The 16,903-nt window shown below is 34.6% G+C and overlaps 1 protein-coding gene across 1 annotated transcript; it reads right to left on the reverse strand.

Moving 5' to 3' along the window:
* Nucleotides 1-12,066: 12,066 nt before the first annotated feature.
* LOC130976653 (AP2-like ethylene-responsive transcription factor BBM1) lies at nucleotides 12,067-16,574 on the reverse strand. Its single transcript, XM_057901567.1, has 9 exons — nucleotides 16,301-16,574; nucleotides 15,532-16,216; nucleotides 15,358-15,440; nucleotides 15,072-15,080; nucleotides 14,877-14,965; nucleotides 14,295-14,368; nucleotides 14,144-14,194; nucleotides 13,824-13,900; nucleotides 12,067-13,154 (listed from the first exon to the last, which is right to left on the reverse strand). The coding sequence occupies exons 1-9, from the start codon at nucleotides 16,548-16,550 to the stop codon at nucleotides 12,244-12,246; spliced, it is 2,229 nt and encodes a 742-aa protein (XP_057757550.1). The 5' UTR covers nucleotides 16,551-16,574; the 3' UTR covers nucleotides 12,067-12,243.
* Between the last annotated feature and the right edge of the window lie 329 nt (nucleotides 16,575-16,903).

Raw genomic sequence — 16,903 nt, forward strand, 5'->3', positions numbered from 1 at the left:
AAGATGAGAAAGAAATTAAAGAAATAATTAAAAATGGCCTTTTAAGTGAGGATCTTTTAATAAGTGCTTTAAGGAGTAAAGAGACAAATTTTAATATTTTTAATATTTTAAAATATATTACAAGTTTCAATTACTTATGTTATTTTAAAACTTTTTAAGACTTAAATAAACTATTTGTCTTTATAAAATTTTGTATTTTTTATTCTGGTCCAACAAAATTTAAAAGGCCTTATTTTAATTTTCGCTGCTAGTTTACTCCTTAACTACTAATGCGGCAAGTTAAATGTTAATATATATGACATGGTATTTGACATTAGTAGTTTAGTTTGTCGTATCCAAATTTAACTTGTCATGTTAATACTATTAAACGAAATAAGCTAATAGTAAGAATTAAAATTAAAATATTACTAAGATCAAAACTACAAAAATAAGTATTTTATAAAAACAAAAATTTATCTAAGATACTTATTAACAAAAAACCCTTTGAACTATCTAAAGGTTACTAACTACTAACTAGCTAGGTCCGTAATTTCTGGGTTGTTTCAAGTTTCAACTAGTGTGGGGTCAAAATTAGAGGGTTAAATTAGAAGTGCTAACTTGCTTTGACTATGGTTATTGAATACTACTATTGATGATGATCACATTTAAAACTCATGAAATAGCTTAGTTTTAATAAAATAAATTCAAGAAAGAAACTATATTAATTAGAGTAATTTTAGTATACTTATATTATTGTGGTTATAGTGATTGTAATATTTTAAAAAAATGTTGCTAAAATTATAATAATATATTTTTTATTATTTAGCAACACTTTTTAAAATATACTACTAAAAAAATGTTATCAAAATGAAAATAAAAATGTGACTTTAATTTTTAAAACACTTATATAATTCCTATAACCACTGTAAAAATAGGCATCCTAGAATTTATCTACTAAATTAATATATAGATAGTGAGATAATACATAATAGTATAGTAGGTAGGGTGCAAAGGGACAAAAAGTAGGGAAAGGGATTGTGACCCACTCACAATAGACGCTAGTATAGTATAAGTGTGTGTATATAACTTTAAACTTTAGTAAAAGATTAATATGAAAGGTTGCACTTTATTTCTTGGAATTATCTTGTTTGATGGGAGGGGTAGGGTTTGTGGTTGTGCATGGATAATGCTGCAACCAAGCAGAGAAGATGCGCAGAGAGAAGAGAGAAAGAAGCAACACAGTTGGTAAAATAATTAAATAATTAATAATAATAATAATGGTATTCTTTCCAAGAAGGCACGGGCACTCCGCTGATTTCTCCTATGCAAATCAAATAAATCCCGCTTCCCAAATCCCACTAGCTCTAAGTTTAACTTCAATTTAATTTAATTTAATTTAATTTAATTTTACTCTCTTTAATATACTCCTATCTCTACAACTATATACTATATCTTACACTTACATTACTCTATTCTCGATTTTCATGTTCTATTTTGTGTCTATATGTGTGTGTGTGTTTACTTTGATACATTAGTTAGTACTAGCTAGATAGTTTAGTTAATTAATATGTGTGTTAATAAACAAATAAGGGGCCATAGGCAAAGAGTTAAAATGAAAAGAAAAAGAAATGGCAGATCCATTTTGTTGTTTTCTCATTGAATGAATCAGTCGACAAAAGACATTGATGCAAGTAACAAAGTCCTAGCTAGCTAGGTAAACGTAGAATGAACAAGTTAAGATGAAAATTAAAGAGCATTATTTTTGGAGCATGCATGAGATTTAATTTATTTCTATGATTAATTTGAATGGGCCTTCAGCCTTGAGTATTATCCTTCATCCCTAGTTTTTTAATAGTGATTTTATTTATATTCAATATCCCATGCATGGTCCGAAAATAATGTTCTTTAATTTTCGTCTTATATATTAACTTATTCATTCATCACCAACTCACTATATATATAGTTTAATAGAAGCATATGAACAAAAAAATTATTTAAAAAAAAAAGAGTTCATTTTCCAGGTCTGGTTCTACCAAAATATATATTGTCATATTTCTGTTCTCTTTTATATGATATTATCACAATGCAGTTATCACAATGACCACATATAATAAGACAACATAATAGATATTTCTTATTGGTTGTTTCATTTGAAAAATGTCACAATCTATTCAAGCATATCATCGGATCATGCGAAGAATAGCAAATCCATCGACATAAAATTAACATATAATAATGGAGATCAGAAAAACAAAATTTATAACCCTCTATATGATTCATTCATGGGTTTAATTTACCTATTTTTTTCTTAAAAATAAATATTAACATTATAAATTAAATTTTTTTTACTAAAAATATAAAAAATTTAAATTTTTAATATATTTATTAAAAAAATAACTACTAATTTAATACTTAAAATATTCAATAACTGATAAAAAAATTCTAAAAGATGTTATTAACAATTTTTTTAAAAAAAGATTAATTTTGATAAAAATAATAAACCATTAATTGAGTTAACTAAAGTTTGGGTCAAATGCTCACGTGGTACTTAACAATTATTAAGTTTGAAAACACCATAATTTTAGTTTATCTTTTTTAAATTCTAATTTTTTTTCTTGAAACTCTTTTTTTTTTCTTTCCCAATAATCTCCTCACTTCCTCATCAATCTCTTTAGTCATTTGCTTCTTCCTTCTTTACTGGCAACCCTCAAATCAAATATATATTTAAATATATATATATATATATATATATATATATTATTTTCCTTTGAATTCATCATTTACATTCATTTTTTAAAATTATAAATTAAAAAAAAGGGTAAAAAACCATAATAAGCCAACTGGCTCAGAAAATTACGTAAATACGCCAAAGCAAAAATCGTTACAGCAATAAGCCAGATCGTATTTTTATATAATTCGAACCAGGTTGGTTCGAACTCCATTTATTAGTAAATCGAACCAGGTTGGTTCGAATTATGGTTTTTTTTTTGTTAGTAATTCGAACCAGCCTGGTTCGAATTAGTAATGAAGGTAATTCGAACCAAGGTGGTTCGAATTATAGAGAGAGAATGTCTGCATGTAATTCGAACCAGGCTGGTTCGAATTACACCAATCATAGTTCGAACCAGGCCGGTTCGAACTATGTGTGAGACTGACTAAGCTGTGTATCTATGGACGAGGCATATCCGAATCAGCCAAAGAAATGCGGCCTATGTCGCCAACCCGGACACAGTTCAATAAGAGAAAATAAACGCTAAACTGTTTCAAGATTCATTGATCATACAAAATGAATGTCCCAAAACACAAATTAAAAAAAAACATAGATAAACATACTATAACATAACAAAAAAAGTACAAACCAGGATCATACATGATTGAACTTTAAAGAAAAAAAATACATAATTAAAAAAGCCATATTCATTACTACTCGCAACAATCAAACTAAAAGTCATGTGCACTAATGTAAATAATACTGACACTAACAACATGGGATATAATCTAAATAACTCTAAGACTAGCAAGATGCGCACTAATGTAGATAATGCTAACACTAACAACATGCATACTAATGGTGTCCTGTCTGAGACGAGCCTGCAACCTGTGGGCAACTACGTCGCGTGTGTCCAGGTTGGCGACATAGGCCGCACCTCTTTGGCCGATTCGGATCCGCCTCGTCCATGTTCGTCCGTATCCTAGTGGATCTAGGACGACCCTCTCTGGCACGCCTCATGGCAGGGTCTGGAATCACTGTGGGCCCGTCGTAAGGTGGCCAGAAGCCCTCCGGGATGGGAGGTGTGAATCCCATCCGATACACATTGAAGACCGAGCTAATCTGATAGACGCTGTGAACGTAAGAGGTCCAGGTGACCCGTGAGTATGCACAGCACGCAAGTGCGTGCTGACACGGGAAATGAAGAGCCTGGAAGTACCCGCAGTCACATGTCCGAGAGGCAAGTGATACTCTGTAAGTACCCAAGGAGAAAGAACCAGTCGGAGTAGTCTCTGCTACAGTGAACTCGGAGTTATCCCGGTCATACAGCGTCACCGTGAAGCACCTGGCCGTCTTCATGTTGGCCTCAATACACTTCACCAAATGCTGACTGAATTGTTGTCCTGTTCCCATCTGGGCCTCAGCCTCTCTCCCCTTGCGAACAAACAGTTCCGCAAGCCTACAATATGTTGCCTTCACCAGGGATGCTACAGGGAGATTTCTGACCCCCTTCAGGATAGAGTTCACACACTCGGAGATGTTCGTCGTCATGTGACCGAATCTCCGCCCCTCATCACGATGCTGAGTCCACAACGAGTAATCAATCCGGTTCGCCCACTCACACATCGCCGGATCTTCAGATCGCAGGATATCAAACCAGTAATCAAATTCAACCTCGGTCTTCGCATACGCCGCGTTCACTAGTAGCCTCCTAGCGTCTTTGCCCTTGAAGGTTAGGGCAAAATTAGCCGCAACGTGTCGTATGCAGAATGCACGGTACGCAGATGGCGGTAGCCAACCGCCGTCAGGGGCCTCAAGTGCAGCCTTGATGCCGTTGTGCCTGTCCGATATAACCAGCAGACCGGGCTGCGGGGTCACGTGCTGTCGAAGGTGTGAGAGAAAGAATGTCCAGGATTCCGCGTTCTCACCCTCTACTAGTGCGAATGCCACAGGTAGAATGTTGGAGTTCCCATCCTGTGCAATCGCGATGAGCAACGTTCCCCCATACTTCCCATACAAATGTGTGCCGTCAATGCTGATTAGCGGCTTGCAATGACGGAATGCCTCGATGCAGGGCGGGAAAGTCCAGAAAAGTCTGTGGAAGTACGCTTGAGATTCGTCCACCTGTCCTCCAACTCGAACCGGGCTCGTCTTCAGGACCACAACACTCCCAGGCATCGTCAGCTGGACACCCAAGACCCACCTAGGCAGGTCGTTGTAGGACTCATCCCAGTCACCGTATATGAGGGCAATAGATTTCTGCTTCACCATCCAAACCCTCCGGTAAGTCGGCCTAAAACCAAAGTGCGCTGCCGTGGCGTTCAGGAGCACCTTGATGCTCACGGATGCATCGGCCCTAACCATTGGCATAATGAAAGCCGAAATCACATGATAATCCAAACTCCTGTGGTCACTAGAGATGGATGTGGCCAGGCAAGTGTGAGGTCCATTGTACCGTTTGACCTCCCAGATGCCCTTGCGCTTCCGGAGACTCAGTCGAATCAACCATGTGCACCCATTCCCAAACTCGGAACACTTGCCCACATACCGGCGGTGATCGGACTCCACCACCTTGTACTGTACCCCTCGCCGGATGCTGTAAGTCTTCACACTTAAAAGGGCCTCATCTTTATCCTGGAATTGCTGACCAACCTGGAACTCTGTCAGACCAGTACTCCCTTCCGCATCTCTAGCTCCGAATCCAACAGCGTGCCCTAAAACCCCCTCATGTCTCATGGCGTCCAAGTCCAATGAGGAAAAATGTGGTGGATACTGCTGTGTGCCAGAGCTAGAACCACCTACCTCCAATGCAGGCCCAGTCGCTCCAATATCATCAGCGCTATCATCGTCAATCATATCCGGCTCGACGTCATCCTCGTCTTCATCGTCCAAAAAACCGTCTCCTACGCCAACAGGTGCAACTCCCACTAAAGCGTTCGGCAAATTTTCCCTTTCCACTACCTCGTCGCCTTCGGTGGCATTGAGGTCAACAGCGAAAGATGGGGAGGCGACATGTTGGACCACTGGTTCGTACACAGGGACGGACGAGGAAGCAACGGCAGGCCGGGAACTAGAACCTGCTGCATTCGCTATAGTGTTCATATTCCTGTTCGAACCGCCGGAGCTGGATACAACATCAACCAGCCGGGCCAACAACTCCGGTGTCCTCACCTCTGGAAACTACCGCCGACAGAGAAACATTACTTGCAAGTCCGCATCATTATTAATCGTGAAGCAATCATACTTCACCGTATTCTGTAGCACCGTGACTGGAATGCGATAGAAAAACTTCTTTACCCGCTTCGCACCCTCCAGACCAAGCTTCATTAGTACAGCGCTAACAAGGTCATCGTAACTCGTCGTAGATGTTATGACAATACATAGAGGATTCTTATCTGTGAACTTTACTCCGGAACGAGTTTTTCTATTAACAGATCCTCTGTGGTGCACCAAAACAACAAAACTCTCCTCACTAGCCATCCTTCTCCCTCTAATGAGAGTAACTCACGTTTGGAACCATATATATACAGTCAGTCTCACACATAGTTCGAACCGGCCTGGTTCGAACTATGATTGGTGTAATTCGAACCAGCCTGGTTCGAATTACATGCAGACATTCTCTCTCTATAATTCGAACCACCTTGGTTCGAATTACCTTCATTACTAATTCGAACCAGGCTGGTTCGAATTACTAACAAAAAAAAACCATAATTCGAACCAACCTGGTTCGATTTACTAATAAATGGAGTTCGAACCAACCTGGTTCGAATTATATAAAAATACGATCTGGCTTATTGCTGTAACGATTTTTGCTTTGGCGTATTTACGTAATTTTCTGAGCCAGTTGGCTTATTATGGTTTTTTACCCTAAAAAAAATCAGGGAGTAAAGAAGAAGATGTTAAAGGAAGAAGAGAGATGGACGTGCGAAATAAAATTCTTCTCCCTCTCCAATTTGAGTTGTCTGCTCTTTTCATTATTCTTTATCACTGCTGTTTCTGTCTTTCTCTTCTTTCTCTTTTTCTTCTTTCTTCGACCAACCTCTATCTCTGTCTCGCTTTAATGACGTTATCGTTGACATCTCCATCTCCAGGATGGAACCTAACAGTACTAAATTTGAGAGTAAATCTGAGACGAAAGATAGAACCAAATCGCAGTAGCAATATAGCACTATTTTCTGTCGTTATCGTCTTCCTCCTTTCTCTTTCTCTTTTTGTTTTTTTTTTCTCTTTTTTTTTGTGATTTTTTTATGAATATTGTGGTTTTGACGCTAATATTTAAATCAGAATTTTATTGTTGTGGTTTGATATTTAAACTTGAATTTGTTGTTGTAAGTGAAGGAGGAGGAGACGGATGACCGAGGAGATTTGAGGTGTGAGAAAATTAGAGACGAAGAAGAGATGAGAGTTTTAGAAAAAAGGAGATTAGGATCTTTAAAAAATTAAAATTGGGATGTTTTTAAAATTATAAAAATTAAAAAATATGGATAATTATGTAATTATAATAATTGTTAACTGTCATGTCAGCATTTAATGTTAATTTTAGTCAACTCAATTGACGGTTGGTCACTTTTGTCAAAAGTAATTATTTTTTAGGAACTTTTTTATCGATAACATCTTTCAAAATCGTTTTTGTTAACATTCGAATCTTTCGAATACCAAATTGATAGTTACCTCTTTACTAAATAAAAAAATTAAAATTTTTCACCAATAGTAAACTTATTATGTTCGTTCACTACAAAAAAAGTTCTCGAATACCGTCAGGTTTACCAAAGGATTTTCTATAGATAAATCTGACGGTAACAAGTTTACCGACAAAACTAATGTAAAAGTATAAACCTCGCCAGAAAATACTTACCGTCGGATTTTTCTAGTCCGATGCTAATTTTCGTCGGAATTAGCGGCGGAATATAAGGGGCCGGAGTAGGATGACGAAATACATAGATAGTTATCCGACAGTAACATTGGCGCTATGTTGCACACATTCGCGCCAAATCCAACGGTAATTCCGATGGAACATTTTTTGGAGATTTTTTTTTAAATCTATTGATTGTTACTGCGGGTAAATTCCGACGATAATGCTGACAGAAATAAATTTTTATTTTTCTAAAAAATAATTATTTTTCATCCATTTAGAGCATAACTTGATGACAAACATAATTGAAACAACAATGCTTTATACCTGAAGTGAAATATCAAACAAACAACGTAAAAGTTTGGAATGATATATGGTAATTGATATATTTGAAACAATGCTAATTACAATACGCTCTTCTCAATGTTTGGTAAAGAATTATACATAGCATAGAACTATATTTACAGTAATCCTTTTCAAATTCTCATTTTCTTCCTCTCGTTAACCATCCTCCTCTTTTGAGGTAGTTTTCTGATCATCGAATTCATCTTCCTCTTTTTCATCCACGTCGACCCTGTCTTTTTCTTCAAGATCGTCGTCCTGTAATCCAAGGTCAATGATATCATCATCCTTAACATCAGAGCTAAGGGTAATCGGCTCACCGGTATCAACCACTATTTTCGAAGGGGTTGGGTCATCAATCTGGTAAAATTCGTAATTCTCTGTCCTATCATCAGACTCGATGCGACCTCTTGCCTTAATTTTAACCACAACCACCCAACTAGATTTGTATGAATAAGACAGAAAGTACACTTGTCGTGTATTTTAGGGTAGAATAAAAGGATTGTAGTGCCTATATTTCCTGGTTACATTAACTTCAATGATATCATAGTCCTTGTGCTTTCGTGTTTCTTGTTGTGAACTTGGATCATACCATTTATATTTAAACACACACATCTTATACATAGTGCGACAGAAATACTCTAACTCAGTTATGTTGTGCAACAGACCAAACCGATCAGAGTGACCCTGCCTGAATTTTCATGAATCCAAACTCCGGTGTTATCAGTTTTCTTCCATATCGACCACTGCAAGGTATATAACGATATCCATTAACAATGTACATCAGGTAGCTAGTGACCTTATTTATTGGGTTCCAACTAAGTGCAACTAATTCCGAATCTGTTGTGTCATTTAGCTGTATGCTAACGTACTCTCTAAACCAACGTGAAAAGTTGTTCAATGAGGTATCAGGATTCGCCTGTTAGAATAACCTATATGATAGAATAGGATAAAGAAGTTTTGATTACATTAAGAAGTTAGAATGTTATTGATTGTAATATTTACGAGGACTTAATAAACTCACATGAGGTACAGTAAAATCTGGTCACATTTAAGCAACACATACAGATGCACGGCATCGATTTCCTTCTGTTCTAACCAATAGTCATTGCCCGTACCCATTGCAGCTCCTTCCAAGACAAAGATTGGGTATGTTGTTCTCCCGACGATAAAATTTGTGTGCATGATATTGTCAAATATGTTTTTCTCAATGTGCATCACATCAAAACAGTTCCACATGCTGAACACATGCCCAAAAAATGTGTCAACTGCCTCAAAAACTTCAGGTTTTAATCTCCCCTGGTCCACCGTTATCTCTATCATATATCCATAGACGATCACTTAGAATCATTTTGAATCACACATCCTAGAATTCGACGAGCAAGACAAAATTATTAAAGTTTATTTTTACAAAATCTAGCATAGCATATCCTATAATTAGTATGTTCTGCAAACCAAACAAGTTTTAAAACAAATCGCACGAAATTTCGGCAGAACTTTTCCTTAATTCAGAGACATCCATCAAATAAATACAACAATTTTTACAAAGGAAACAACTGCAAGCATATATTAGAACAAACACAAATTCAATAACATATCAAATCCTAATTGTTCTAGTACGTAACCCCTTATAATTCCACAATTTTTCAGCAAACAAAGGTTTCGAGAAGGCGCCTCTACGCGACATTCTCCCACTTCCATTCTAAAACTCTATCCTAGGAAAAGTAAGTCGAACATAAAACTTAAACAATTGATTACTACAATAAAATCACTCATTCAGTTACACTTAAAAAGTGTAGGCAAAAATGAAAAGAAATGATGCATTAGGCTAAGGCTATGCTTTTTAGGTTTTGGAGACGCTCTAGTGGGGGATGCCCATACCAATGTTGCCTTTCTTAAAGGCTACGCTTTTCTGTATCAAAGGATACACTTTTGATATTTGAGAATAGGGTGCGTTTTTCAAGTGATGCTCTTTAGGATCAAAGGCTACACTTTTTAACACTAATGATTACCAGAATTCAAAAGAATAGACTACACTTTTCTTTGCTACGCATCACTTTAGAAACGTAGCAACATTATATACTTATAGCTATTCTATATAAGTGTAGCCTTACCATAATTTCGAGTATTTATACATCTCACACTAAATTAAGCATACTCATATCAAAATATGCATGAGACCACTTAGAGTTTGTTACTAATAAACTACGAAAATCCAAAATATTATATCCTACAAAGGTATCATGTAATAAAAGTCATCATTAATCAACCATACAGATGTTGAAACCGAAGGAGACAGATTTGATGTAGGAGTAACAGGAAGAGAAGTGCATCTTTTCCTAATTACAAACTGCATTACCCTATCTCAATAATTTGATAATAAAGTATATAATAAAACTCTATACTCACAACAAAATTTGAGAAAACTAAAAACCACAAACTCCATTATCATAATTTAGTCAACAATTTAGTAAAATACCTAACAAAATCCTAAAATCACAAAAAAAATCTAAAAATAGTAAAAAAAATACCAAATTCTAGTCACAAACTTCATTACATTAATTTAATCAATAATTTTATAAAGTATTTGCTAAAAAATCCTAAACTCTCATAAATATCTTAACAAAATTAAAAAACTATACCAAACTTACCTTTGATTGTGAGTGCAAGATGCTGGAGCAGTGGTGGTACCAATAGTGATGGCGACACTGACGGCAGTGACCACCAAGAACAGCAATGGCGTGTCCAGCCTCCCAACTGTGACTAACAGTTTCAGGGGCGACAACATCCAACGACGGTGGCACCAGAAAAGGGAGAGAGAGAGAGAGAGAGAGAGAGAGAGAGAGAGAGAGAGAGAGAGAGAGAGAGAGAGAGAGAGAGAGAGAGAGAGAGAGAGAACTCGGATAAGTGAGAGAGGAAGAGTTCGCGTTTGAATTTTATAACACGTTGCCGTCAGAGTACTGCAATCGTAAATTGGTGCAATGCAGCCTTTCATTAAATCCATTTCGACAGTAAATTCACCGATAACTGTAGCGAGAACAAAATCATATATTTCTTGTCACTAATCATAGTCGGAATTAGCATCAGAATGTGAAATCCAACAGTAAATATTTTCAAAAAATTTAAGCTACCTTAGATCCAACCCAAAATTTGCCAATAAATTTGACGCTGAATCTGACAATACTCAATATTTTTCTTGTTGTAGTTGCTATATATGTTAACTAAACTCTTGATTTAGTCATATCACCCAAATTCTTATAATGCCATTACATTGTTGCATGCGCTAAGATAAAAAGATCACTAGCTTTTTCAATTTTAAATATGTTATAAAATCACTTACATTTAAAAAAATTCTAATATCATATTTTAAAATTACAATTATCTCGAAAGAACAATGAGATTTGTAACAAAAAAATATTCTTTTTGGCTCTTAACTTTTATTTTTATGGGACTGATTAGTGCCTGTACCAAAAAAATAAAACATTGACTTTTTTGGATACAGGGACTAATCAGTCCTATAAAAGTGAAAATCAAAGGTTAAGAAGAGTATTTTTTTCGTTAAGAGCCTTATTATTTTTCGAGGTAATTGTCAGAGACCATTTAGGGTTTTTCTCTAATAAGAATAATTTTTTTAACATACTTAAACTTACCTAAATATTATGTATCAGTGTATCCAACCTTATATTCTTTAACATATAATCTTAAAATCACTTTAAAAATAGAATATATTATTATATGTTTAAACAAAAAATATTTTAAATGACAAAAAAATATTAAAAATAATTAAAAAATAAATTTATATTTTAATATCAATAAAATATTAAAATATTAAAATATTATTATAATTTATCTAAAAAATAATTTATACTTTAAATATATATACCGTGTCTCTGTATTTGTATTCACGTATTTATATATGTTATGTCATATGTCGTATTCTATATCTATGTCAGTGTCCATACATAATATGACAAAGAAAATTATCCCTCCTTAAATTTGTATGATCCTTGTTATTCATTCCAAAGGGAAAAATAAATACAAAAAATGGCAATAATTAAACTACCCAATAAATATATACCCATATTTTCTCAAAGTAAGTAGTTCTCAAAATTCATAGCATCTTTGATATATATTTGCCATGACTAAAAGTGAGGATATATATAAATGAAATACTATCTTCCTTCTTCAATCACTAATTAAGTAATGATTTCATATTAGATGAATAAAGAAGAATAGAATTAGGCCAAAAAGGACTAGGAAATTAGTGAGTAAATGTATGTATACATCATATACTTTTTTTTTTTCAACCTTGGCTATGACTCAGAAGTTCTAATAAACTATTCTTCATGCATTCATTCATTCATTCATGCAATAATGTGAATGGTGGAGCCCCATGGCAGAGACCCCTTGATGCTGCAAGAGTGGGTATTGCAGTTGGAACCCAATTGTTGGAACCACCACCATGATGATGATGATGATCATATGGGCTACCCTTAACTACTACAGCTCCATTATTGTTATGATCCATTGTTGATGATTGTTGCTGATAATACAGATGCCTTCCATGTGTTTGATTATATGCCTCACTGCCAAAAACACTTTCATAGCCAAGTCCCTTGATTTCATTGTTATCATTGCCAATAACAGCACCCATTTGAAACACATAACCATTGACATCACCACCCCCACCCCCACCCCCACCACCACCACCATAAACCACAGAGCTTGATCCAGAGCTGTTATTGTTATCCATGGATGCAGAATGATCCAATGTCATGATACCATGCTGAAAGAAATTGTGGGTACTACCCCCTAGTTGCAAAGGATGAATCTCTTGATGAAAATTGTGAGACACATTGTTTTGATCAGAAGAATCTTGCTCTTGCTTGCACCAGAACCTTTGTGATGATGATGATGAAGATCCATAGTTAGCAGGGTAGTGTTGGAATGCAAGGGAAGCAGGCCAACCACCATGATGGGTGGCGGCCGCCGCAGTTACAAAGTTGTTGATTCCATCAGTTAGAGAATGAGAATTGATGTTGTTGCTGTGATCTTCTTGGTGTTGTCTTTGGTGAACACTATTGTCTACATTAATTAGGTCTCCATTGTCCATGTCCTTCAACCTCTTGGCGGCGCCACCAATGGGCAAGGTGCTGCTCTCTAGTATGCTCTTCACATCGTATCTGTTCATGTCGAAGTTTGTAACTGCATTCAAACCTCGGAACTTTATGGCTGCTATGTCATATGCTTCTGCTGCCTCTTCCTGAGTGCCTGCAAAAAACCAACATGTTAAGAGAATTGAAGTAACATAAGACATATCACAAATTAAGTATCTACGTTTGAAATAAGTAGATATGATTATAGAAATATTCTAAAGTTAATTGGAACATCTGTCCCAAGAATAAAACAAACACGAGAATTTTTATATGTATGTAAATCTTCTAGAATGAATGAATCAAAGAAAAACATTTAGCTTGTATAGAAAAGAAATCATTGGAAAAAGTATAAGTAATTAATTTTTATTTAGAAAATACTAAATTTTATATTTTTAAAATTTTCATTCTTTTAAAAATTCATAATTTAAAATAAACATTTTTTTAAAAAGATTAATATTTACTAAAAATATTAACTACCTAATATTTTTTAAAATATTAGTCACAAGTTTTATTTTAACCATCAATTATTGCTTTCATTGATTGTATATATAGGTGTACCTAATGAGTCGTGATATTTTAGGAGGTGATATAATTCAACGCAATTGAAAGTGAGACACATAGAATTAGTATAATCATGCATGGTTCTTTTTCTTGTTTTAGTTACTTGGAGGTTTCTTTGCCCATAATTAAAAAATATGGTTGGCATGTGCTAGTGAATTATTATACATGCATAGAATAGAGAATTAAAGTGGAATAGAATAGCTAGATGCCTAAATTCACTTACTAAAAGTTCCTAGATAAAGATCTTTGTTGCCTGCAACTCTTCCAATCCGAGCTTGCCATCTACCATGTTGATGATGCCTACATTCATATTTTAAAATATAATAATGAACTCTCTACTAATAACACTGTGATATTTGGATAAGAGCAAGTCTTAACACAGTTTGAGACAGGCAAAAAAGAATACCATTAATTCTTTATATTTTAATACTTCACATATCAATTAAGTTCACTACATTAACAAATTTTTATTATGCCGGTTATTATTAATTACATTATACATTATTGCATAGATATATTTTAGATTCTAATAATCAAATGTACCTTGTTACTCCACGATAAATGGATGCACCACGAGAAAATCCACTACTCTTCCTACAATACAAAATATTATTTATATATAATTTATTATTCATATTTTTGAATAAAATTAATCAATTACAATGAGGATATATACAATTACAAATATACATACCTTCTCAATGACGCAACGTACTCTTGTCTTGTCATGTGCTTCATTTCTTCTAATTCTTTTTCATATTGACTAATCTGAAGTCATTATCAAAATTATATTCCAACAAAAATAAAATATAAGAAATATATAAATTATATTGCTACATAAACAAAACTGTTGTACTTCTATATATTTACCTTCTTAACAAATATTTGATAATTAAATAAATAGTGTAAAATGAATATTCGTTTTCCTTAATTACCAATTAATAAGCACATCAATTATATATACTGTAACATAGTTAGCTTGATAAGACAAATAATCTAAATTAGTTTCTTCTATGAGCAAACAAAACCCATCAAAAGAGGAAACTTTTTTCCATATTGCACATTGACACAAATATATACAATGTTCCCTATATCTGCTAGTAGTGGATAATAGCTTATATGTTCACAACATTGTTGCATGTTAATCCCAATGCCAATAATGTTTGTTGCCTATAGAGCTTTATTCAACACAAACCCTTAATTGAGGGTAATACTATACAAGGCAGTTAAGAAGAGAATTAACATAAAAAAGTGTGCAAATGAAAATTAAAATTACCGGAAAATTTGTTGTTGTTGTGGTTCCCCAGTATTTTAGGGCTGCTAAATCATAGGCTCTAGCTGCTTTTTCCTCTTTATCATAACCTCCTGCAAATAAGCATCAACAAATTAAAATTTAACTCAAACAGAAAACATGGCAAAATTCATTAAAAAAAAGGGGGGGGGGGTAATTTATTTCATTTTTTCTACTCACCCAGGTAAACTACAAAAACCGTTAAGGTTGATGAAGATCATACACCATTGGAGTGAAGAGGGTAATATGCAAAGATGAAGAACACACAAGTTAATATAATATTTCATAAAAGAATAAATAAATGTTTTATTTTTTTTAAAAGGACAAAGAGCACAAACTAAATAAATAAAAATATTGACAAGGGTCCATGAAGAGATTTGGGAAAATGAAATTAGCGACATAATTAAAAAAAAAAAAAAGAGAGAGAAAGGAATGGTGGGTGATGGTAGCTGATGATGTTACATACCTTGCCTCCCTTTGCGAGTCTGTCCCTCTCTTCTACAACTATTATCCCACAAATGAGCTTCATATCTCCCTGTCCACCTATGCCTATTTAATTTATTTTTATCAAAAAATCAAAACCCTAATCTCACAATATTAATAATAATGTTAATTAGAAGGAAAAAAAAAAAGGAAAGACCTTGTTACACCACGGTAAATGGAAGTTCTTTGTCCAAAAGTGTCAATGGATTTTTTGGTCACATTGTTATTCTCAACAATGCTTCCATTTTCAACTGCTCCCGTTGATGAAGACCCTCCTGCTACTACTACTATCTGTTTGTTATTGTTGTTGCTGCTGTTTATTTCCGACGAAGAATAACTGTCTCCGCCGCCTCCTCCGGCACCGGCACCGGCACCGGCAACACTAACATTATTATTATTAGTAGGTGGTAATAGTGGGAGAGATTGTGAGCCAGTACTCATAGAAAGCGACAAGGTTTGAGTTGTTGGTGCAGTAGTATTATTTGAAGATGCAATCATGGTTTCTTTGTTTTCTGATGAGTGATGATGATGAAGTGGTTGGTTTCTTAGCCATGTTTTTATCATTGACAACCCTATTGAGTTTGTGCTTCCACCGCCGCCGTCGGCGGACCCTTCTCCTCCTCCTGCTGTAACTTCCGGCTGAGAGCAGTTTTGGAAGAGGTAGTCTCCTGATAAGTTGGCACCGTAATCATGATGATGATCTGCGAAGGAGTGTCCACCGAGAAAGTTCTCGAGCTTGGGTTGTTGGTGATGGTGGTGGTGGTTGTTGTCGACATTGTTATTGTTGTTGCATGAAGTTTCCAATAGCAGGTTTTGGTTGATGTAGTTATTCTCTTTCCAATCTATGATGATAAAGGAAAATTAAAAAAAAAAAAGAAATTTGTAAGAATAATAGAGAAATTAAACGAGAAAAGAAATTGTCAAACCTTGATGAGTAGAAAGATGATGATGATTGTTGAAGGGTTCTTGATAGATGGAAAAAGGAGGGAGGTTGAGAGTAGTAGCGGCATGAGTGGAAGGAGTGAGATCGAAGCAGTTTCCATCAGCAGCAGCAGTTACATCATCTTGTGCAGTGGGATTGAATAGTACAAAACGAGTTTGATGATGATGATGAGTAGTAGTAGTGTGTTGTTCTTGAGGGGAGAGAGAGAAACCCAACAAGTTCATTGAAGCCATAGAAGAAGAAGAAGAAGAAGAAAGGTTAGATTGCTATTCGTGAAGAAGAAGAGAGTGCAGAAAATGAGAAGAGTTGAGATGAAACAGCATTTATACACTTAATATTCTTTGTTCCACCCTTCTCTATATATCTGAATATAGTCATAAAGTCTTAGATACTTTCATGTTAATTAATATTATCGATAAATGCAACAACAAAAATTAATTTTTATACAAGAAATTCATTGTAAACTATTTTTCAATTTTTCTATTTACAATGTTATCTAAATATAAAAATATAATTAGATAAAGTTGTAAAATTTTTTACACTATTAATATATTAAAATTAAGTTTATAAAAGAATAATAATTTAT

The sequence above is a fragment of the Arachis stenosperma genome, chromosome 4 (genome assembly GCF_014773155.1).
Source record: "Arachis stenosperma cultivar V10309 chromosome 4, arast.V10309.gnm1.PFL2, whole genome shotgun sequence".
Taxonomy (NCBI): Eukaryota; Viridiplantae; Streptophyta; class Magnoliopsida; order Fabales; family Fabaceae; genus Arachis; species Arachis stenosperma.

What these genes read in the sequence shown, in the direction of transcription:
- LOC130976653 (XM_057901567.1), bottom strand. Translation starts at nt 16,550, where the DNA reads ATGGCTTCAATGAACTTGTTGGGTTTCTCTCTCTCCCCTCAAGAACAA. An exon ending in ATTTATCGTGGAGTAACAAG is followed by an intron (nt 13,901 to 14,143) that starts GTACATTTGATT and finishes ATATGAATGTAG; the next exon opens with GCATCATCAACATGGTAGAT. An exon ending in TCTTTATCTAGGAACTTTTA is followed by an intron (nt 13,155 to 13,823) that starts GTAAGTGAATTT and finishes GGTTTTTTGCAG; the next exon opens with GCACTCAGGAAGAGGCAGCA.